The sequence below is a fragment of the Diplotaxodon limnothrissa genome, linkage group LG17 (genome assembly GCF_057381915.1).
Source record: "Diplotaxodon limnothrissa isolate DT_005_m linkage group LG17, D_limnothrissa_male_GT1.1, whole genome shotgun sequence".
In the NCBI taxonomy this organism is placed as follows: domain Eukaryota; kingdom Metazoa; phylum Chordata; class Actinopteri; order Cichliformes; family Cichlidae; genus Diplotaxodon; species Diplotaxodon limnothrissa.
In genome coordinates, this window is record NC_140612.1 from 5353063 (window position 1) to 5376973 (window position 23911).

General features: G+C 41.9%; 1 protein-coding gene across 1 annotated transcript; it reads right to left on the minus strand.

Annotated features, from left to right (window-relative positions):
* Window positions 1–346: 346 nt before the first annotated feature.
* Window positions 347–22542, minus strand: pik3cg (phosphatidylinositol-4,5-bisphosphate 3-kinase, catalytic subunit gamma). Its single transcript, XM_085376014.1, has 24 exons — window positions 22403–22542; window positions 21064–21283; window positions 20807–20978; window positions 20421–20683; window positions 17097–17183; window positions 16904–17004; window positions 16606–16775; window positions 16333–16520; window positions 14254–14361; window positions 14049–14133; window positions 13535–13964; window positions 13328–13426; window positions 13111–13246; window positions 10479–10544; window positions 10207–10350; window positions 9329–9410; window positions 5218–5321; window positions 4920–5066; window positions 4746–4836; window positions 4481–4611; window positions 2468–2579; window positions 2176–2333; window positions 1969–2050; window positions 347–1750 (listed from the first exon to the last, which is right to left on the minus strand). The coding sequence occupies exons 2-24, from the start codon at window positions 21274–21276 to the stop codon at window positions 1551–1553; spliced, it is 3369 nt and encodes a 1122-aa protein (XP_085232140.1). The 5' UTR covers window positions 21277–21283; window positions 22403–22542; the 3' UTR covers window positions 347–1550.
* Window positions 22543–23911: the final 1369 nt, after the last annotated feature.

Here is a 23911-nt window from a genome sequence, read left to right on the forward strand (position 1 = left end):
AACATAGATACATGGATACTACTGATATGGAAAGACAACACAATCCCACTTCCTGTTTATTTCAGAAAAACTGTGGAAAGACAAAAGTACATATTCATACAGTAAGCTGCAACTTATCTCTGTACATGGCTGTTATTTTAAACTTTAAGACAGCAAACAGCCATAAAACAGACTGAAACATGTTTTTAAGTCATTACATAATTAGAAGTTGGAAATTCCAGTTTTAAAGACATCGAACAGTTTTTCCTTAATGGGCAGCGCAAATAAAAACCACTTTCACGTATAAATAATAAGCCTCTCATCAAGCACAAAGTTGGATGTGTTATATTATTTGCAATCTCTGAAAAGTAGAATCTAACCATTTCAATAAACTCTTGCATACTAGTCAAATATATATATTAAACATTTAATTACCTGGACACTGAAACACTACTAAAATACTCTGACCACATTTAAAACATTTTTTAAGGATGAACGTAAACATTGCAAAGATCCGTTTTTTACTGTTTGCTTCTGTTTTAAAAGCTTTCTTTTTAACTACTGCATTAAGTGGTGTCACTAAAGCAGACAGATTCAGTGCTTCTAAGTCTTAGGTCACTCCTATTTTGCATCTAAAAATGACACATTTGATGTTTGACATGGTCCATTGTGCAGTGAAAACAGTCATACCTGTATTTGGTTTATCTCTCCCCTTGGTCTGAATCATAGCATATAACCTTTAGCGCAAAGCTTTGCAGGAATGGCTCAGCAGATAAAATTTAAGTTAGTGACGTTTTATAGACAGTGACATCCCATTATTTAGCGAAATATCTCATTTCAGATGGTCTCAGCTCATTCACACAGGCCTAGAGACTGATCAGGCCATCTCCCCCGGCAACCTCTAGTTGCTAGGCAAAACTGTGTATTTGGCAACCACTTGGCAAGTGGTTCCTGGAAGTTGGGGAAGGTTGCCAGGTGACATCAGCGCTGCACCACAAATCGTCCTTGTGATTGTTTTGGTCACTATTAGATTGCCACAGTCTCCCATAGCTTGCATGGAAGACAGCAATTTGTTTGCAAGCAGCCTTGACTTGAAAAAGCGCACCACAAACAGGAAACAGAGAAGGTTCACCTTCAAAGTAAAAGTTCTGCCTTACCACTGGAACCAACACATTTCAAAAGGCCCAACTTTTACTTTGAGGGCAAATGTGTTCCGTTTCTGGTTTGTGTTGCACTTTTAACAGTTTCACTACAGCTGGGTGAGCAGTTTTCAAGTGTTTGCAGACAAGTTAACATCTTCCTTGAAAAAGCAACCAGAAAGAGGTTTTTGTTGCAGAACCGTATATCTCTTTAAACCACTCTCAAAAACTTGTTGAGAACACGGTTTTCCCTCGTGACCAGTGGCTGTCTAATGGTCACCGACCAGTCTCTAGATGCCTAAAACACCACTTTCAAAAATACATTGTGTGCAAACATTTTAAATCCTTCTAGATTGTCTTCAGATTTTAAAGTCAATGACTCTTCAGTCATTGACTTTTTTTTTTTTTTCATGGAATACATCTTAGTAAGTCCTAAGTGGACCGTTTCTCCACACCCTGCTTGATTCCCAGGACCAGATGAACAAACCAGTTAATCTGAACCATCCAGCCTTTCTCCCTGCAGATCTCTATCTGGTCCAGCAGGTGGCGCTGTGCCTCATCTTCACTGCGGCCAACAGTCAGGGCCTCGCGGATGTACTCGATGTCCTCCTTACTAGTCAGCTGAGGCATCCCTGTTAATGAACCAAAAATAAGTGTCAAAGCATGAGCATGTCTTAGTTTCACTTCACTTTGGTATCAATATCTAAAAAGATTGAAAATCTGTTTAAAACTACTTGTCACCGGTGAGCCAGTCATACTCAAATTGGGTACAACTGGACCAACCTGTGAAAATGACACTATTATTATTGTTTTAATAACTGGGTGTTGTGGTATCAGGAGGAGATTGTACCAGTCATAAGCATCATGGAGAAAAGAATGATGAGCAGGTTGGTGTGATGCCGAAGGGCGAGGTAAGCCTTCACGCACACGTCCTGAAACACAGAGGATGTTCATATAGACAAATGTGACTAACTGGTGTTTGCATGAATCTGCATGAATTTAAGAATGGGACGTGTGTGTTCCTGCATCTATATTGTATTGACATGAAAAAAAGCACCTGGAACTTCTGGAAGTGGGGGCTACTTTTCTTTCCCGAAGTTCCCATAACATACAGGAAGTCTGGTGTGAGCACAAAGGGAACCCACTCCTTACTGATTCCCATGAAACTCTTGTAATTCCCCAGGATGTGACCAAAGTCGATGTGGAAGAGATTCCCTGCAGAAACACAAAGGAGGTCTGTTAGTGTGGTGCCACTCGAGTTTAATTTCTTTCTAAAAATATCCCATTTTTGTAATTATTTAATCTGTATTTTGTCTGACAGTGACGTGAAAACGCAGATGTAAGATTACCAGATTCAGTGATCATGATGTTGTCGTTATGGCGATCCCCAATACCCAGGACGTATGTAGCCACACAGTATCCACCACAGGAGTACAGGAACCTCTCCACAGCCTGCTGGAACTACAACACAGACAACAGAGTTTTTAATCATGTACTTGTATACGACAACATCCGGGCTGTAACCCATCCAGCTTTGATAAGTGAGCTTCACACTAATAGTGTAGCTGTTAAAAACATGCACAAGGACATTCAGCTCCTCATGAAGACCCAAGTTTAATCATCACGACTAATGCAATGGCTAAAGCCCTTACACTGACCTAAGCCTAACTTTATCTTAACCCTTTAAACCAAGTCTTAAATCTCAAAGAGGTCTTTGAAAGGGGTGTGGAAAAAATGAAACACCATCACTCTTACAGCCTAAAAGTGTATCAAAGATAGACTATTACACACTATGTTTTCTAAATTCTGTGTCAAATTTATTAATTTTCATCTTCAGTTTTCTTGAACAAATGACTTGCGTCGCACAGTCTCTAGTTTGCATGAGCAGTTGTTATGAAAGCTCCAACACAGAATCTGCCCACTGGGAACATGCAGAGGCACAAACACACACACACACACACACACACACACACACACACACACACACACACACACACACACACACACACACAGTGAGTGTATCTTCGCATCAGTCCTTGCTTAAGAAGTGTAGCTTTCTGACTGCCTGCATGTGATGCATTTTGGACACATCTGTAAATTGTAGCTTTAACAAATAACCTCAGTTACACTCTCGCCCAACAGACGCTGCACTATTAAAAGCCAAGTGAGCACACTCACTCACACACACAACAATACTGTTTTGGAAAGAGAACAGCCATAATTATACGGTGGCAGGTTAAATTGATGGTATGTGTGTGAGTCACTGCTGATAAACAAAAGCACCCAAGAAGCAGAAGAAGTCAATGCTAACTGAGCTAGATTAGGGAAGATTCGATTTGGGAAGACTTGTACTTACGTTATATTGACCCCTTTATTTGAAACTCTGGCCATATTTAATATGAGAATCAATTATTGTAACAGAGTTAATGCCAAAAGTGACAAAAGGAGTAACAGGTCCCCTTTAAGAAACTTTGACCTTGTAGTTACTGGAAACATAACTCGGTTTAAAAAAACCACGCAGAGGAAAAAGCGCAGACTGTGGGAGTGCAGGTGTCTGTGCTAAAAGTAGCGCACGTGGGTGCCATAGCGACAGGAAAAACTCTGACGGTTGCTTCCTTCCTCTCTCTTCCTCTCTTCAAAGTGTCATTTCCTCTGATCTAATAAAGTCTGCAAAACTGGTCTTATCAACACAGTTACTTAATGCATGCATTGCGTGCAAGGCTTGTAACTAAAGCTTTGCTGATCAGCGACATGTAATCAAGTATAATGATGAATTGGAGCGGAGGTATCAAATATGGGGGACAGGGACCAGAATCAGCCTGACAAAGACTTCAATCCGGTCAGCTGGATTGCTTTGCGAAAATGGAAGTAGGGCATAAAAAAGTCCACCAATGGATTTAAAAAAACTAGATGACAGCTTTGTAATGCCATTTGTTTTATTTGAGACTTCTACATCATCCGTGTGATTTTTTAAGCAATAAATTGTTTAAAAAAAAAAAATCCCAGCTGCACATCACTGAGCAGTGATGACCAGGAACGCGAGCAGCATGAAAAATCATCAAAGATGGAAAATACAGCATGAAAAACACAGTGACAGCAGTGGAAACTTCATTGTTTAGCACTTGGTTTACCTTCAGCTCTTTGCGTGTTAGGACTTCGCTCTTCACCGCAGCTGATTGACCACAGGACAAACAAGTGCAGCCCGCAGACCGGTTGTACTGCATATTTTTGACACTGACCCCATCTGACAACAAACACTCTCTGTAGGTAGTCAGGCTGTCCACGACTGCCCGCAGACTGTCTTCGTGCTACCCCCGCTCAAGCGTAAAACCATCATAAGCTGTCAGTGATACAGTACGTACCTTGTCCTCACTGACACACTTGTCCCGGAGCCACTGGTAGAGGATTTCATCTTTAAATGCGCCGGTGCTTCCCACAACACTCTGCTGGATGTTGGCGATGGTGGTGGCGTCCTTAACAATCTCAATCATGCCTACAGTGATGCAATAAAGACAGCGATGACACGCTATTTTGAATTTGTCAGGCTCACATGATCAGCCTTGGTTGTTATAAATGAGGGACACAGGATCTAATATGTTTTCTGTATCTCTGCAGGGAATAACCGACCTATCTTATTTCCAGTGGAGATGCAGCCGTACGGTAAAAGACAGAGATCCAGCGATTCAGTCTCCCAGATCGACTCCATGATCAGCAGAATCTGCAAAGAAGACAGACGGAGTGCTACAGAACTTTTCTTCTCATAACTCTCTCAGTCCTGTCTAAGGCTGAGCTGCTACACACCTGCAGGATGAGCATATCCTGTCTGAGATCATCACCGTCTTTGAAGATGATGCCTATGGGGTCTTTGGAGAGAGTGGTGGAGTCGGCCCGTTTGAACTGCAGCCACAGCGGCTTCTTCTTAGACGCCATCACTTTGCACTGCTCAATCTACATAAAGATAAATTGTTTTCATCAAAAATTCAGTCATTTATAGATACAATTCTGACGTCTCTGCCCAGAAATAAGCACTCATGAGAGCTGAAAGTTGTTCTAATTTCAGTGTTTATTGCAGGGTCATGTTGATGTGTTTGCTCCTCACCAGCAGGGCTCCAGCTCTTAGTCCTGGATCATAAGGAACTCTGAAGCTCTCTGGCAGACCAGAGGACTGCAGATTCTCCAACTTCTGACGCAACTGAAACACCACTGAAAAACACACACTTCTTTCTTTACACGTCTTTTCAAGTCTTAGTGCAAATTAGAAGGTTTAGAATAGTCAGAGTAATATCGACACATCAAAAAATAAAAAATAAATACACATCTGACCATACAGTACATACATGCAACCATGTATTCATACAACAGACATGCTTTACACATGCTTAGATACAAATGCTGGTGTTAACCACAGAAAGTACAACCCAGAATAAACTAGTGAAGAATGTTTAGCAAAGAAAGGTAACCGTAGACATTTAAAGCAAAGGTTTGGGGTGCAAACCTCAAAAGTGTGATATTCTGTTGATAACAGAATAAATAAAACCAGTGTGGAAGAAAAAGTCAGCAGGTTCACTGTATAAGCAGGACCAAAGCCTTGGAGGGTTTGTATTTAAAACTGAAACCATCTATCCATCTTCTTCCACATATCCACTTTGGGGTTTGCAAGGGCACTGGAGCCTATTCCAGCTGTCATAAGACAAAAACTGAGCTTACACCCTGGGCTAACACAGAGAGACAACCATTTTTTATTATTATTAATCCTTTATTTATCCAGGTAAAAAATCTCATTGAGATTAAAAATCTCATTTCCAAGAGAGACCTGGCATCATAGCAACAAAAGTCACATACCACATAGGTATCTAACATTTAAAACAAATACAATATCCCATACAAACATGTGTAAAATATACAATAACAGATCAAATTAAGAGTACATTAAAAATAATCACACTGAGTAAAAGAGCTGTTCTCTCGTTCCTTTAAGACAGACTTAAACTCTCCCAAGGTAACCAATTCTGATAACTTCAGTTCCTTCTGCAGATTATTCCAGGAAGCAGGGGCAGCGTATTTAAAAGCCCTTTTCCCCAATTCTGTTCTGATTTTTGGGACAATCAATTGTATGATTTTGTTCGAACGAAGGTTGTATTGGTTGTGGTTTTTACACATATAAACACATAAATAAGATGGAACCAGCCCAAGGAGAGATTTATAGATAAAAATCAACCAATGGGAGAGTCTGCGAATATGCAAAGATGGACATTTAGCAGCAGCATACAAAGAACAATGATGTACACGATTTCCATAGCCAGTAATAAAACGTAAAGCACAATGGTCCACAGTATCCAACCTCTTTAGGTAGTGGGCAGGTGCATTCATAAAAAGCAGGTCACCATAATCCAATAAAGGTAAAAAGGTTGCACGAATCAAATGTTTTCTCACTTGGAGGGAGAAACAGGATTGGTTTCTAAAAAGTAACCTAGTTTTAATTTTAACTTCGACACAAGCCTTTGAATGTGAGTCTTAAATGACAAATTCTGATCTATAATGATCCCTAGATACTTGTAAGATGTGACCATTTCAATTTCAGATCCTTGAATTGTTTTAATCTTAGGAGACGTAGCTAACAACTCTTTGCCATTTGAGAATAACATGAACTTGGATTTCTCTGGATTTAACACCAACTTAAGTTGAGTTAAATGGGACTGAACGGCATCAAAGGCAGACTGCAGAAATTGCAGAGTTTGTGCTACTGAAGGGGATGAACAATAAATGATTGTATCATCTGCATAAAGATGAAATGCTGCGTTTGACAAATTATCACAAAGGTTGTTTATGTAAAGAGAAAATAGCAATGGTCCTAATATGGAACCCTGTGGAACTCCTTTGGATACTGGGAGAAAAGAGGAAGAAGACCCAGCAGCACGGACACACTGTTTTCTTGCTGACAAGTAATTTGAAAACCAACTTACAGCATTTACAGATAGACCAATATTGTTTAGACTATTTAATAAAATAGCATGGTCAACTGTATCAAAAGCCTTTGACAAGTCAAGAAAAAGAGCAGCACAGTATTTTTTGCAGTCCATTGAATCAACAATGTCATTAACCACTTTAATAGCAGCAGTTATTGTGCTGTGTTGTTTTCTGAATCCTGACTGATGTTGGGAAAGAACTGAATTTTTGTCCAAAAAGTCTTTCAGTTGTTCACTAATGAACTTTTCTAGAACTTTTGCTAGAACACACAATTTAGATATGGGCCTGTAATTATTAACATCTGAAGGATCACCTCCTTTCAGCAAAGGGAGAACATAGGCAGATTTCCATATTACAGGGATCTCACTGTTCGAGAGGCTAAGATTAAAAATGTAAGTTATCGGTTCTGCTATAAAATCTGCAGCCAACTTAAGAAAATAGGGATCAAGTTGATCTGGTCCTGCAGATTTATTTAGATCCAACAGATTTAAAGCCCTATGGACCTTAAAAACATTTAGTGGAGAAAAACTGAAGGGTTGGACCACAGATTCAGTTTGAGCGGTTGCAGAGAGAGCCTCTTGTTGATTAAGCTGTTTTAAATCTGGATATAAAGATTCAAATAGAGATCCTGAAGAAACAATATGCTCATTAAAGCAGTTTAGAATGTCGCATTTCTCTGTTAAAGTGCAGGAGTCTTTTACAACAAAAGTTGGCATCTCGTTTGTAGTTATGTCCCCATAAGAAGATTTTATTATTTTCCAGAATTTTTTAGGATCGTTCAAATGTTTAGTAGTTTTTGAAAGATAGAATTCTGATTTGGCCTTTTTAATTAAGGAAGTTGAACGGTTTCTGAGCTGTCTAAAAATCAGCCAATCCGCTTCGGATTTAGTTTTTCTGGCCTTAGCCCAGGCAGCATCCCTTTTTTTGAGTAGACTAGAGAGCTGAAGAGAAAACCAAGGGTTGTTTCTGCATTTTACTCTAAATTTGCGGATAGGGGCATGTTTATTTATAATTTTGATAAAAGTATCATAAAAATAATTCCATGCCAGCTCAAGATCAGTTATCAGGTAAATTCTACTCCAGTTATAGTCCCATAAATCATGAAAGAAAGCTTGCTCACAGAAATGCTTAAAATCTCGTTTAAAAGCTATCTGTGGCCTTGATTTTGGGAGCTTCGATTGCCTGACTACAGCTACCACACAGTGGTCACTGATATCATTTGCGAAAACCCCAGTGTGAGAATATTTATACGGCATATTAGTTAAAAATAAATCAATAAGTGATGACTTTTCTGGGCATTTAAGATTTGGACGAGTTGTGCTGTAAATTAGTTGTGTGAGATTATATGAATCACACATGGATTTAAAACTGTCTGAGGCAGAGGACAACCAGTCCCAGTTGAAATCTCCGGCCAGCACAATTTCATTAAAATTTAAAGTAGATTTTTTACTAAGTGAAACTAAAGCCTCACTACTAGCTGAGGGGGGTCTATAACAGCCCACAATGGTAATAAAATAGCCCTTGAAAAGTTGGAGTTTGAGGGCAAGAAGTTCAAACTGCTTACAAACAGATACCGATGAATCGACAGTAACATGGAATTTGCTTTTTACATAAATTGCAACACCGCCACCCTTTCTGGGGCGGTTGCAATGGAAAAGATTATAGCCCGTTATTGCAATGTCTTTGTCAGTAATTGATTTAGTAAGCCAGGTTTCTGATAATATAAGAATATCAGTATCTAACTCTTTCATCCAAAATTTCACAAACTCAAGTTTGGGAAGAAGACTTCTGACATTTAAATGAGTGATACCAAGACCTGTTCGAGTTTTGAAATCACAAGGAGTACTTAAGCATTTGCAGTCTGGACCGGGATTAGGTTGCACATTTCCAGATAAAAGAAGCAGAAGAACAATAAAACATTTTCTTTTCACAGATTTTTTTTGTAGGATTACAGACTGATTTCTCTTAGTGCCCGATCTCTTCACGCCTAAACGCAGTTTACTGTCGCCAGTTAACCTAACAGGCATGTCTTTGGACTGTAGGGGGAAACCAGAGTGCTCTGAGCACGTGCAAACTCCACACAGAAAGGCCGGCAGGTTTGAACTACCAGCTCTCTTACTGTGAGGTGACAGGGGCATCCACAAAGGAGTACCACTAAATTACTTTAAAAAAAATAAGCAAATAATGCACGTTCATGCTACACGATATAGGCTCATATCAGTGCTTCTGTTTCTGCTCCTCACCTTGTGGCGTAACATCATACTTGTCTGCAGACATGGTCTTGATCTCACGGGTGACTTTCTGCAGAGCCTCTGTCATATCCACCTGCAAGCATCAGGACTTTCTGTCAAAGATGTGTTCAAACCCAACCCCCCAAACACCTTCTTCTTCAACACAGCCTGAACCTTTCTAGGCAGCTTTCTCGTCATTTCATTAAGAAGTCTTCGGCAAAGCTCTTCTTTGGTCAGCTGCTTTTTGTTCCATTCTCTGTAAAGATTATCCCAAATTTGGACTCCGTAAGACATGCTGCCACCAGTGTTGATTTTGCTGACCAACAATTTTTTGTCACAATTTTCATCAATGACTTCTTTTCCTCTGATGAAAAGAAAAATGATATCTAAATAAAAGTGAATGCACGAGGACAGAAACCAGCGAATAAAAACGAGATGAAATAATTCTGAACGGAAAATTCCAATCAGAACTATTAAGTTGTCTAGAAAGGCGGGACAAGTTTGGAAGTGATCCAATCAGAAGTAATCACCACGTGCAGTGAGGTTAGACATGCTCATTTGATGTGCCCCCAGGATCAGTACAGCTGGTTCACACTGTGTCTCATGAAAACGTCACAAAATCTCAACGCTTGGGAGGAAGAGATGAGCAGACATATGGAAACATTTCACATGTGACATCAAGGAAAATTAAAAAGCTTTGAAAACCGTGTTAAGTCTACTCTAATTATGACTAAAACTACATTTAAATTTGCTGTCAAAGTTATTGATGGTTGCCCCTAATTTTCCCTTCTTTAAGAATGGCGTCTTCACAGCCTGCCCTTCAGACCATGCGTATCACATTTTCACAGTACTATACAATTGTGGAAACATCTATAAATAGGGCGTGTCACCTGCTTCCGGAAGTCCTGCAGCATATTTTCACCACAGCCTCTGAGGTAGGCCTCCAGGAGGACAGCGTACCTCTGCTGGTAGTGCTTGGACTGAGCGATTTCACTCCGCAGGAACCAGAAGAGAAAATGACCGATACGCTTACTCTGCAAAAGAAAAACAAAAGGTGTTGTTTAACTTGACATTTTTTTGACTGCAGTTATTGTGCTAGTAAAACACACACACACACACAGAGCTGAAATGACATAACACAGGCAGACACATGTCTGCTTACCCTCAGAGCTCTCTTCAGCAGGAACCTGACTAGAGCGCTGTCATGGTAGGGCTCAAACTTGACTGCCTGCAGGACACACAAACACATAAACAAAGCAGCTAACATGATTTCTGATGATAGCACAATGTGTGTCTACAACAAGCCTGTGTGACCTCTGGTGTTGTGCAATGCACAAAAAGGAAAATGAAACATTCTTCCTACTCCAAAGCACGTGGTGGTGGGCTTTCTAACAACATCACGCTCTCTTCTCTTTGTACATGTTGCCGTTGGGATTAATTTTTAGAAAATACAACATCTCCTTTCACTGTTATGCTGACGATATCCAGATTTATTCACCTTTGAAATCCGACGTGTCCGCTTCTTTGCAACCTCTGTTCAACTGTTTGCATGAAGCTAAAATTTGGTTATCACATAATTTTCTTACATTGAACGAGAATAAGACCGAAATCTTTGGTAGTCTTTGGTAGTCACACTCCGCTAGACCAGTTAGCTGATGCCCTTGGCCCTCTCGCTAGCATCTCTCGCTCGCTGTAAGAAACCTTGGAGTGTTCCTGGATGGCTCTTTTAAACTTGAGAAACACGTCTCCACTGTGGTAAAAAACAGCTTTTGCCAGTTGCGTCAGATATCCAAAGCAAAGCCGTTCCTTCCTTTAAAGGACCTTGAAAAGCTTATCCACGCATTTATCACATCCAGATTGGACTACTGTAACTCCCTCTACTCGGGCCTCCAACACTCTTCTCTTTACCGGCTTCAGTTACCGGCGCGTCTTTTAACAGGTACGAGAATATATGAACGCATAATTTTAGCCAAATTACATTGGCTCCCTGTTAAATATCGCATAGATTTTAAAATTCTTTTATTCACTTTTAAAATTCTGAATAATTTAGCGCCCAGCTATCTTTCTGAACTACTCCACTTATACAATCCCAACAGAGCACTTAGATCATCCAATCACAGGCTCCTAGCACAACCTAGGTCTCGAATGAAGTCGAGAGGTGACCGGGCCTTTGTAACCGTGGCACCTAGACGTCTTAAAACTTATCTTTTTACTTTGGCTTTTGACTCTAACTAGTTGGCTGTTGTGTTGTTACCTATTTTTTGTTGTCCTGTTTTATTGTTTGTTTTAATTGTCTCATGCTTTTACTGACTGTGAAGCACTATGGTCAACACTGTTGTTTTAATATGTGCTACATAAATAAATTTTGATTTGATTTGATCATCTGCCAGGTGAAGTTAGCAGGCTGTGTGCACACATTTATACCAGAAGAACTGCCTTTTAACAGAGGCTACAGTGTGTTGGGAAGCAGCATGGACTGGCAGTAAAGCAAGTGCAATGAAAACACAGAAGTAACTGTGCTCCAACATAACTGCTATTTAAATGTTTAGAAAAAGAGGCAGCGAGTGGTTTAAAAAGGACTGAATCCCTTTTTTTTAGCATATTGTGAAGCATCATGGAAACAGTGTATGTAATGTGTATTCTTTCACGTTCACCCTACAAAGACTTTGACACATGCATGTTCTGGAGAATTTTGATGGTATAATATATTCCACAGATCAGTGAGATGTCATAACTGCATTTAGGAAGATGTCTTTCTCCTAAAAGGCTCTTTTGTTGGCCACGGCTGACGACTGATACAGTATCGCTCATGCAAAGCTGACTGCAGAGTCAACTAAACTCACAGCATGAAACAGTGAATCAGACAGAGTGAGAGTGTAAATGCAAAAGAGGCTTGGTCCTCTCGAGCTAATATTTATCCGACCAGTCAAATGTTAGTGGTTACACATTTGAAATCAACAATAAACAACTGTAACAGCAGCAGAGTGTGTGCTCATCAGCACCGCATCATAAACTCACAACAACACAAAACTTGGCAGCAGCAATGTAAAGCAGGCAGTGTGTGTTTTTGTTCACCAAACAAACTGCCAGCGTAGGATTAAAGTGTAGCATGTCTGCGCTAGGCTATGCTAACCAGCGTCACATAGATACCAGAGCCTGAATCTGACACAGGAAACGAATGTCCAACTCTAAAGTGCAAACAGTCTCACATTATCGACACATCAACACAGAAACTGTAAAAGATCAACTTTAGCATTCAGCAACATTTTAAAAAATGCATTAGATTGATTGTTTTGTAAGCAAATGTGGTTTCAGCTGCCAAAAGAATACAGCAGGATACAAAATGTACCATCTGTTTCCTGGTTGTAGATGGAGGAAAGAAAAGTTCTGTGCAAGTACAGCGAGTACATGTTAGGTATGCAAATGTTAGCGGCAGATAACAGCTGATTTTAATGCTGGCCCACGTCAGTCGATGACTCAGCAGATACTTTTACAGCCTTCTTCGATTACAATTGGAGACTCTCACATAGGGCGCCACTTTATTAGGTACACCTCACTAGTGTCAAACTGGACCCATTTTTGGCTTCAGGAGTGCCCTGATGCTTCATGGCACAGATTCCTCTGTGCTGAGACCTTACACCCTCCCTCCATCTTTAGCTCTGAATGCACATGTATAGAAAGGTAGGAAGGTCCTAGAAAAGAGCTGATGGCTAATTCTGTGACTGAAGTGGTTCTTACTCAGATTAACCAAATATTATTTATATTAAAATAAAAGGAAAAAAGACAGGGTGTACCTGTACAAGCTGGAGAAGATATCGGAGCACATCATCATCCTCCAGCGTCTCCAGCTTCCTGACAGCCATTGAGCGAACCTGTGCATCTGAGTAGTGGCAGTCAAGCAGCTGCATGGCCAGGCCAACATCCAGACCACTGCAAAGCAATGTTATGGTGAAAGGTGATACGACATTGATCCTAAACACAGTACAGTGGCAGTTTGAAACGCTCTTGTACCTGGTGTCCCATGCGCTGCTGCGCTCCAGCAGTCGATGCGTCGCCAAAACATCTTCCTGTTTCCCCCATCTGACTGAGCCCAGCAGCTTTGGGTAGGCTCTAAGGGCAAGGCATTTGTTATAAAATTATATTTTCAGTACTTTGGGGCAAAACATTACTTTATTGTCGTTTTAATTTAAAAGGACAAATAAAGAAATAAATCAGTACCTGGGGTCACGCATACATTCGTGTCTAAAGTGCCACAGCAGCTCTTTGTCCTCAGGGCTGAGGGGATGTAGGGGATCGGTACCTACAATGGCCTCAAACTGCTTTTTCAAGTGGTTTGGCATCTCTCTCTGACCCCGCTCCCCTCCCTCTGCGTCCTCACCCCCAACAGCCCAGTCCCGGCCCACATCCCGGCTCTTGGGTAGTACCACAGGGTAGCAGTATTTGTCCAGCAAAATGGCAATGGCCATGGAAGAGGCCTTGTCTGGGTTCGTGGCTGAGGTGAGCTTGTCCGCGTTGATGCTACTGCTGCTTTCCTCGCTCTTTTCTGGCATTTTCCACATGTGGAGGATAAACTCCCCCTGGCGGAGCAAGGAGCGGTGATCGATCAGGAGCAGGTTCACGTAGTACAGGAGACGACTCTTGGTCTTTCCTGAAAGCCGGGTGAACACACAGAATAAAGCATTGCTCTGTAGATTTTCAACATGCGAAAGAACAGAAAGGGAGAGGACTTTACCATCAAGACAGCTGCTTCCCGCTGTACTCTCTTGATAAGAGCTTCCTTTGGAATTTGGGATCTGGGGTTGCTTCCCACAGATCACCTGGGTGGGAAACGTAGAACCATTATGTAACAAAAGTACAATAGTTACAGCTTAATGATTATTTATTCTACCAACAAACAGAGAATGATAACAGCACCAGAAAGAAATTTCTTAGATTACCTGGAGGTTAAGGCATGCCCCCTTAGGCAGATCCTTGATCTTAATGTTAAACTCCAGCCAGCAGTTCCACAGCACTTCTTCACTGAAGGTTTTAGAGGTGGTTCTCTCCTTAAAAATGTAAAATAAATAAATAAATAAAACACTGCTTTTATCACCCTCCAGCCTTTTTCAAACCCATCTATTTCATATATTTTCATGCTGCTTATACATTTGTGGGCAGAAGTCATCATGGGCATGAATGTGAGGGTAATTTGGAGCTTCCAATGCTTTCTTTGAACTGTTCTTTTTCTAAGGTGGCATACATCTTTAGTTCAAAAACAAGAAGTGAGTGCACAAATTTGAAATTCCTTTAGATATTTTTTAATCCACTATTTAAGTATACATAAAGGGTCTAAAATATACATGCTGCTGCCACTAATATTGGGTTAAATGTCCCTTAGCAAGTTGCACCTGAACCAGGTGCTATTAGTAGCCAACAATAAATCTCGCTGTATATTTGCCTATTCTTCTTGGCAGAATTGGTAGTTCATTTAAATTGGTTGGTTTCCTGGCACAGACCCAGCATTTAAGCATAATCCACGGGCGATCGTGGCTCAAGAGTTGGGAGTTCGCCTTGTAATTGGAAGGTTGCCGGTTCGAGCCCCGGCTTGGACAGTCTCGGTCGTTGTGTCCTTGGGCAAGACACTTCACCCGTTGCCTACTGGTGGTGGTCAGAGGGCCCGGTGGCACCAGTGTCCGGCAGCCTCGCCTCTGTCAGTGCGCCCCAGGGTGGCTGTGGCTACAATGTAGCTTGCCGTGAATGGGTGGATGACTGGATATGTAAAGCGCTTTGGGGTCCTTAGGGACTAGTAAAGCGCTATATAAATACAGGCCATTTACCATTTAATTTTGAAGAGGCTGAGGTCAGAGCTCTGCCAAAGCTGTTCAGGAAGCATAATGGGCCATTATGTTTAAACTGCAGATTCCAGGATCAGCAGTTTAAACAACTGTTAATGTAAGTACATGTTAGTTGGATGTCTTACCGTTTTACCAAGGTCTAGAAGAAGACCCAAACAGTCACCCTCAGAGGGTAGAAAACTGGTTTGAATGCTCAGAAACAACCAAGGCTCAAGCTTGCCATGGAATGGAAAAGTGCTGGAACACCAATGTCACTGTCCACAGTTAAGTGAGTTTTCCATTTCCACGGACTGAAAGGCTTGTATAGTTATATTTAACTCATTCACTCAGTGAAGCAGTGGGCAGCAATTCAGCACCCGGGGAGCTCAGTGGTACCTCAGTGCAGCCGTTGTATTTTCAAATTCAACACAAAACTGTTTTATGTAGTTTGTAACACAAACTATCTGCTAGCTAAATATGCAGTTGCTGTATTTTTTTTCTCTGGGTGAGAAAAAAACATTAAAGTGTGACAGATGAAAGACAGGACAGAGGAAGTGAACGTTAGCAATGCTCATGCTACCAGTAGTGAGAGTGCACTGAAGCACCCAATCTTAGGTATACCCTACCTGGCTAGTCTCATTTTAACCTCTGTTTATATGCTAATTATTGGAAGAAGCATACACATAAACACAACAGTCACCTGAAGGTGCCTAATATTGTAAGTTAGAGACCCTATGAGGACGCACTTGGCGACATTGGGAAGGAAAAACTCCCTTTCAACAGGAAGAAACCTTCAGCAGAAGCGGAGGCTATCTCCCGCTGCCAGTTCGGGTAAGTCAAGACATGACCTGGATGCTTGAGAATCTGCATGGACCAAAACTGGATCACAGTCAGTTAAGGAAGTTAACCTCATAATAAAGCGCTATACAAATACAGGCCATAATAGTATTTGTCAGATAAATGCACTAAAAATGCTTCCAAAGCCACAACAAAATGATCAAAAGGTTAAGTTAATATGACTTGGTTCAGCTTTGATGAAGACCAGTAGGAAGCCAGTGGTCTAAGTTTAAGTTTAATGCAATTTAAAGATAAAATAAAGGGTAAACAAAGTGTAATTTAATCTAGAGACTGCAGAGGGATCAACTTGGTTTTATGGCTGGGCTTAAATTGTTGTTTGAAAAAGTGTAGTTTTGTCTCAATTACCTGAGCTAAAAGCTGCTGCCCGTGAAAGATGCTGGCCTCGATGTAGACAATAAACTCCGGGACTTTGGGGAGAGATGGGATGTCAATACCCAGCACCTTCACTCTGAACTTCCTGTTACAGTCCCACATGGAGATGGTGAACACCCGTTCATGGTCCTTCTCATCAATGGTCAGCTGCTCATGGGTGCCTGAGAGGGAAAAATCAAAAGACTAGGGTTACAAGGTTGGCCATGTGGAAAGAAAATGACTGAACAGCTTAGTTTAACTGTTTACCTGCAACTCCAGTGCAGTCATCAACTTGGGCCCAGTCTTCCTTCTGGACCAGATCCAGATCGGGATCAGGAGGCATCTCCAGAACCAGGTGGATTTCCTCGCCATTCTTCAGGCACTGACGGATCCAGTTAAAGTTCTCCAGAGGCTTTTCTCCGTACAGGTACTCCTCCCTGTGGGACAGCGGCATGCTTACTCTCTAATGTAACGAATAAAATAGTAATGCTGCTCTGTTTCTCTCAACTTGGTTCTCAGTTTAAGCCATCAGCGGCTTTCAAGCCCAACTCGATGGCACGGTTACCTGCCACACACCCGCAGCACAAAGTCAGTCTCACACACATTGTCGGGGATGCCCAGCAAAGCTCTTTTATTTGATGTCTTGGCAAAAAAGCTCGCCAACACCTAAACAAGATGGCAAACTTTCAGGAAACTGTACAGGAAATAGGCAGAGGAAACAGTAAAGATATAAGTGGAATTCATCACTGCACATCTACCAGTGTTGGTGTGTCATCAATGGAGACTTTGATGGTCTGGCTGGCTGTCCCTATGTGGATTACCACCAGAATGTGGCCATTATTGATCTGAGAGGAGGAGCAGAACACAAAAAACAACTTGAAAGTCTAAATAAACACACACTAAGACATTTACTCCAACATTTGACCAACAGCTTGTTGACAAATGGTCAGTCATTTACGTTTTGATGCATTCTCAATCATCCAGGTAAGTAAATCTCCAAAAGTTGATTCTATTCATCTGGACGTAGCGTTTTCAGCGGGAGAACCGTTTTGTCACTCATCCAAGTGACTTCCTCAGTCTGAGCTGACTGCAGGTTTCCCCAATCTTATAAACAGTACATTTGCATAATGACAGAAACCAGCCCACTGAAGGAACAATGGGCTGGGAGGTCAGTTCCTTCATCATGATTATGCAAAAACGGCCAGAAGACAGAAGGATGCGACACCGAGGACAAGTGGGTGAAGAATTTGTCTGGCAGACAGCTCACCCAAACAGAGAAAAACATCCTTGCTAAAGGGTTGAATTTTGCTGTCACGCCAAGACAAATCCCGCTAGTGGAACTGATCACAGCCACAGAAACAACAATATTGCAGAAGTGGAAGCAGAGCAACTACGGACAAAGGTTTCGGCCTGTCGCAGCAATGCAAAGCTCCCAGCATCCAACATCACCATGGAGGAGAGGAAGGCACTCACAACAACAATGACAACAACATTATCATCCTTCTGGCAGACAGGAGTAGGTGCACAGTTTTGCTAAACCAGAAAGACTATCGTGAGAAAATTTTGTCACTACTCAATGATGAAAATACTTATGAGCCCCTGAAACAAGACCCAGGCAGTGGCTACAGGAAGAGGGTGATAGACTGTCAGAAGCAGTTAGAACGAGACAATGCTATTGACCAGACCTCATACCACAGGCTGTACCCAGGGGAGTCTACACCAAGTCTGTATGGTTTACCAAAGATACATAAACAGGGTGCACCTTTAAGACCGATTGTCTGTATGATCAACTCGGTCACCAATAACATCTTTAAGTTTCTGGCTTCGATCCTCAACCCGCTGGTAAGCAGCTCTGAACACCACGACCAGAACACCTTGGATTTTGTTGAGAAGGTGAGAGATGTTACGATGGAGGCAGTTGAAACCATGGTCTCGTACGACGTTACATCTCTCTTCACTTGCACTCCAGTCATGGAAGCGTTGGAGGTAGTTCGTAAGCGATTACAGGATGATCCCAACCTCAGCAACAGGACCACTCTCAGCATCGACCAAGTGTGTTTGCTTTTGGAACTGTGCCTTCATTTCACCTATTTGACATACAAGGGTCAGTTCTACAGGCAGAAACATGGGTGTGCCATGGGTTCCCCAGTTTCACCCATCCTGGAAAATTTGTACATGGAAGAAGTGGAAAAGAGGGCTTTGCTATCCTACTCTGGAACACCACCAAGTCATTGGTTCAGGTATGTGGATGACACCTGGGTGCAAATCAAATCTCAGGACGTACCACAATTCATGGATCACATTAACTCTGTGGACCGACACATCAAATTCACCAGGGAGGATATGAAAAGTGTCAGGTTAGCCTTCTGTGAGATTTCCATCAGTAATGGGGGACATCTAAAAGCTGACGTGTACCGTAAACCTACAATACGGATCAGTATTTAAGGTTTGACTCTCATCATCCACTGGAGCACAAACTGGGTGTCATCAGGACGCTACAACACAGAGCCAACACCATCCCCACAGACACAGTGGCCAGAGAAGAAGAAAAACATCACATCAGGAAGGCCCCGAGTACATGTGGTTATCCCAGCTGGACTTTTGTCAAAGCTGGGAAGGCGCCAAAAGAAAGCTCCAGCTGATCCAGGAGAGAAGGACAACGGTAGACTAAGCGAAAACCTGTAGTTATCCCGTACGTGTCAGGAGTATTGGAACAGTTGAGACGCATTTTTTCTAAACACCGCATCTCATTGGGGCATACATCGGGGAAACCAAACAACCTCTGGCAAAGCGAACAGCACAACACAGAAGAGCTACCTCGTCAGGCCAGGACTCTGCAGTCTATGGACACCTACAGGCCAGTGGACACTCTTTCAATGATAAGGATGTACACATCCTGGACAGGAAGGAATGCTGGTTTGGAGTCAAGGAGGCCATTTAGGTGAAAAGAGAAAAAGACCATCTCTGAATCGAGGAGGGGGCCTAAGTACCCTTAGGACCCTCCTCTTTCGCCATCTTACAATGCTGTGATTGCAGCCATTCCCCAACTCTCTGTGAATGGTACTCATGGCCATTGATCAGTGGTCTTTGATCAATGGTCATGAGAATTTGCATAATCATGATGAAGGAACTGACCTCCCAGCCCATTGTTCCTTCAGTGGTGCTAGTTTCTGTCATTATGCAAATGTACTGTCTATAAAACTGGAACTGAAGAAGTCACTTGGATAAGTGACGAAACGTTTCTCCCACTGAAAACGCTACATCCAGATGAACAGAATCAACTTTTGGAGGGTCAGTCATTTAGTGGAACATAATTTCTAATTAAGACTAAACTGAGAAATTCATCAAACAGTTGAAAGTTCAAGTTCAGCCTGTTGATCTGCAGTTTTCTTGATGCACTATTTTCCTCATCTCATTCAAAGGCAAAACTCGCTGCTCTCATTCTCTGCCCTGTTCTCCAAGCAAATCACTCCACAGTCAGTTTTTTTGAAAGAACTTTGAATGAAGAGCCTGGGGTTTCACACTGGTAGTAATACGCTCCAGGATCCAATCACCTGTCATTACAATCATACAACTAGGAGGCAAATAGGTGTATACAAGGCTAGAGGAGGTGGTTTCTGTAGCAACAGACATCCCCGTCTATCCTGTAAGCTCAAGCTGGTGAAGAAAGTGGCTCTTTAGTGAACTTACTACTCCAAGTCACACTTTTATGTGTGACTAAAGCTGTATCAGTCATCAGCGCAAGCACAGACTTTATAACTCAAGAAGAAGAGAGAACAGGCAGATGAAGTGTGGAGCTAATACTTTTTTTAGGTTTCAAAATGAATTATTATGACTGAAGCAGAAGCTGTAGCAAAGGTTGGTCCATTTTTTTTAAATAACCTAGCCCGTTTTTCTTTTCTACTTTATAATTATAGGAAAACATCTACATCATTTTACAGAGGTTTTCATTTAAGTCTGCAGGGCTTGGAGTTCTGGGTCAAACCTTGCATATACATATAAGTCATTTTGAACTGCAGTAATTAAAGCTAACAGTGCTAACTGTGTTATACTATTATAAACACACACACACATACACACACCTTGGAGAGCAGGTGCTCGGGCAGAGGCTTGCGTGTCACCCAGGGGTCCATGGAGTAGAGCTTTGGGTCGCGTTCCGACAGCTCTATGCGTCGTGGGGTCAGCAGCTTCCTGCGTGTGAACTCCAGCTCGTCGTCGTGGACGTTGCTGACGTCGGTTACGTCGTAGCCAATCAGGTAGTTCAGGTAGCGCTGGTACTCCACAGACTCCTGTGAGGGCTGTGGGCGGGGCACTAGCTGAATCCGCCCCACATCCTTCTTCAGAGCTTTTGAAACAAACAAACAAACAAACAAAAAACAATTTAACATGATTTAACAAAACATGATTTTTACATCACAGCTAAAGACCAGCTCAGACTCTGATTGCAGGTAGAAGTGGGTCGTGGTACCTCTCCAGTAGCGAATGCAGTCTAGCGTCTGGAAGACCTGGTGCTTGTCATAGATCTCGCAAACGTTGCCCTTCTTCTGGTACAACAGGATGCAATGGTCAGGAGAGAAGCGCTGGTAGAACTCAGGGCACAGGTTCGAAGTCACTGCCTTCATCCATACCTGGGCTTTCACCTGCAAACGAGGCGCAGTGAGGATTTTTAACATCTACAGCAGACGGTACGCGGGTCTGAGAAGAAAAGGAGTGAACGAGCCGGACCTGTTCGACAGTCCAGTTCCCAGCCACGTCCAGCTGCAGAGTGTCGGGGCCACTTCCACCCCGCGCAGCTGTGGGCAGCACAAACTCGACAGAGATCTGATCCATGGAGGTGGAGCAGGACGAGGTTATGGCTTTCTTTCTCCTCCTCCTTCGGCTCTCTTCTCGTGGTACTTGACACTCTTCGTCGCTCACCTGGATCTGCTGCCTGTCCATCGCCTAGCTTGAGGAGGATGAGTATATGGAAATAGGAAAAAAAATCCAACGCGCTGGTGTCATTAATTTGTGACGAGCCCTTCCCTTCAATAAACTCTGAAATTGGAAACATGCTGTGTTTCCTGCTGATGCTGGAAACTGAGACAGGCCATGATTGGCTGGTGAAAATATAAAATACCAAAGCATCTTCGAAGATAGACGACTCAGAGCCATCCCGGTATCAAGCATCGTCCAGCAACGCCTCCTCGTGTCAGCAAAATGTTGTGTCAGCAAATTTACCCAGATTAAGAAAGACTTCAGATTTCTTTTTTTAAACTTATTTTCCATTTATTCACATCATAAATTCAGTTTACTTCTCTTTTTTTAAGATCCAGTTTTAGATTGGCATACTTCCTAAAAGTTGGTATCAGAAAAATTCAGTCAGTCAGTGCAGAGGCAGATGCAGCAATCAGCCCACAGACCTTCAATGTTTTACTGACACCCCCCCCCCCCCCCCCCTCTCTCTCTCTCTCTCTCACTCTCTCTCACACACACACACACACACACACACACACACACACACACACACACACAGCTCTCTATAATTAGACCTATACAAGAATAATACACTTTGCAATCTAAATGTTACCTCTAACTACACTTCAGAATCAGACACAGAAAATAAACACACTGAGGGCGACTGCATGTACTGGCACTGCTTTTGGGAAAGTAAAGATTTACCAAGACGGTATTACTCATATACCTCACTAATAACTAAATACTTTTTCATCTTTTCTTTCAAATCATCTTCACTGGCTGACGTGTTCAGGATTAAATGGCCGGGGTTTCCCTTCTGCTTCTGTCACATCAGCAGAGGAAGCTTTGAAAAGCAGGAAGCAAAACTCAAAACAACATGGATGTGATTACAAGTGGCTTTAGTGACAGTCTGCTGTTTTGACGACTGTGTCATAAACATTTAAAAACACTTGGAAAGTGACCGTGGGGCATCTACTGGTGGGGATAGTTCAGCCTGTATTTAACATGACCACAGCCGAGCAGGGTTAGCCTGTGGGTGTAACGGTACAGCTGCCGCAATAATCGAAAGGAGAGGCGGTAATTCTGTAAAATAAAATTTATAAAAACTCACCAATGAACGAAGATGGCAACGAAATCCGGAGCTTTGGACAAAAGTTTCGGCATTTATGCGGAAAGAAGAGACCACGGAATAGAGTAAATGATACTTTCAAGCTAATGTGCACAGTTTGTGGTTAAGGAAACGCGGCGCTTCTACTCAGAAACTTTGTCAAACTCTCTGGCCAACTTTTGCCCAGTCAGAGTCACACCGACACTTCCGGCTTCTCTCCAAAATAAAATACCATTACGCGACACCATGCTCTCATAGACCAGTGCAGAAAGTTATTATGTATAATATTTACAGTCAGTGACATGGCCCCACCAAGCTGAACACGCTTTCTGCAAAATACATAAAAGCAAAAAAGGGTAAAGCATTTAAATATTAAGGGCAAACTAAAGTGAAGGGATGTTTAGAGGGAGCATGTAAGAGCTATAAAAGCAATATTATTATGTATATTTATTATTTTTATTATTATACATACTTGCATAGTTCCCTAATTAAGTTAGTGCTTTCTGGCATCAGCATCATGCCTGATCCGATGCCGTAGAACTGCCGTTGTTCACTGCCCTCTGGCGGCTACAGTAGGAAACTACATTACTACCAATACATGCGCTCGTGAGAGGTTTAAGTAATACATTTGTGAAGGAATAAGGGCAAAAATAACAAGATCCGAATTTTACGAATAAAATATGTTGAGCTACCCACTGTCGTTGTTGCTCCATTTATGTTGGTGTTTTATTAATTTATTGTGAAATAGTTGCTGGAAATGTGCATATGTAACTAGATCTAACTTAATCTATCGGGCTTGCTATAAGTCTCCGTAACCATAACCACTAGAGGGTAGTGACTGACAAAATTGCATATCAAATACCTAGTGCCAGCTGCAGTCACGCAATACTTTTTTTTAAAAATAAATACATTTGTTTAAACATGTACTTTCCACGTGTTTTACTAACGACGTGGTCGCCTCACTGTTTTTGCTGAGTTCTGCATGTAGTGCTCTCAAAGTTATGCTCCTAAAGCTCAACTGGTTTGATGAGTTTAATGTTTCTGGGTCTTGCTCAAACTAGTACGCTGATGTGTATTCACTCATTTCACATAATGATAACATTGGTTGCCCATATTTGATTTGTAAAAACAGTCGCCAAAACGGAGAATATCACACAGCAAATTCTGAAATCCATATGTTCGGCTTTACATAGACATCTATAATTACAGTAAAGACCTATTTAATCGCTTCACACAGAAGTTGCAAACTTTGGTGAAAAAACAAACAAATAAAAAAACGGGTGTGTGGGACAGAAACCCTAACCAGGCAACATGGCGCCCCCCCAGTGTTTTTGTTGCGCTGGATCTGAGAACTGAGCTGAAGGCTGTTTGACCGCCGATGTTCGTAGTTATTTTACAAAAAGACGCTTGAGTCAAGCATACGACTCCTGTTTCATTTTAGAGTGCTATTGTAAAATTGCGCTAATGGAAATGACTTTCTATTTAGCTTCACATGTAATAAAAGAAAAGAAA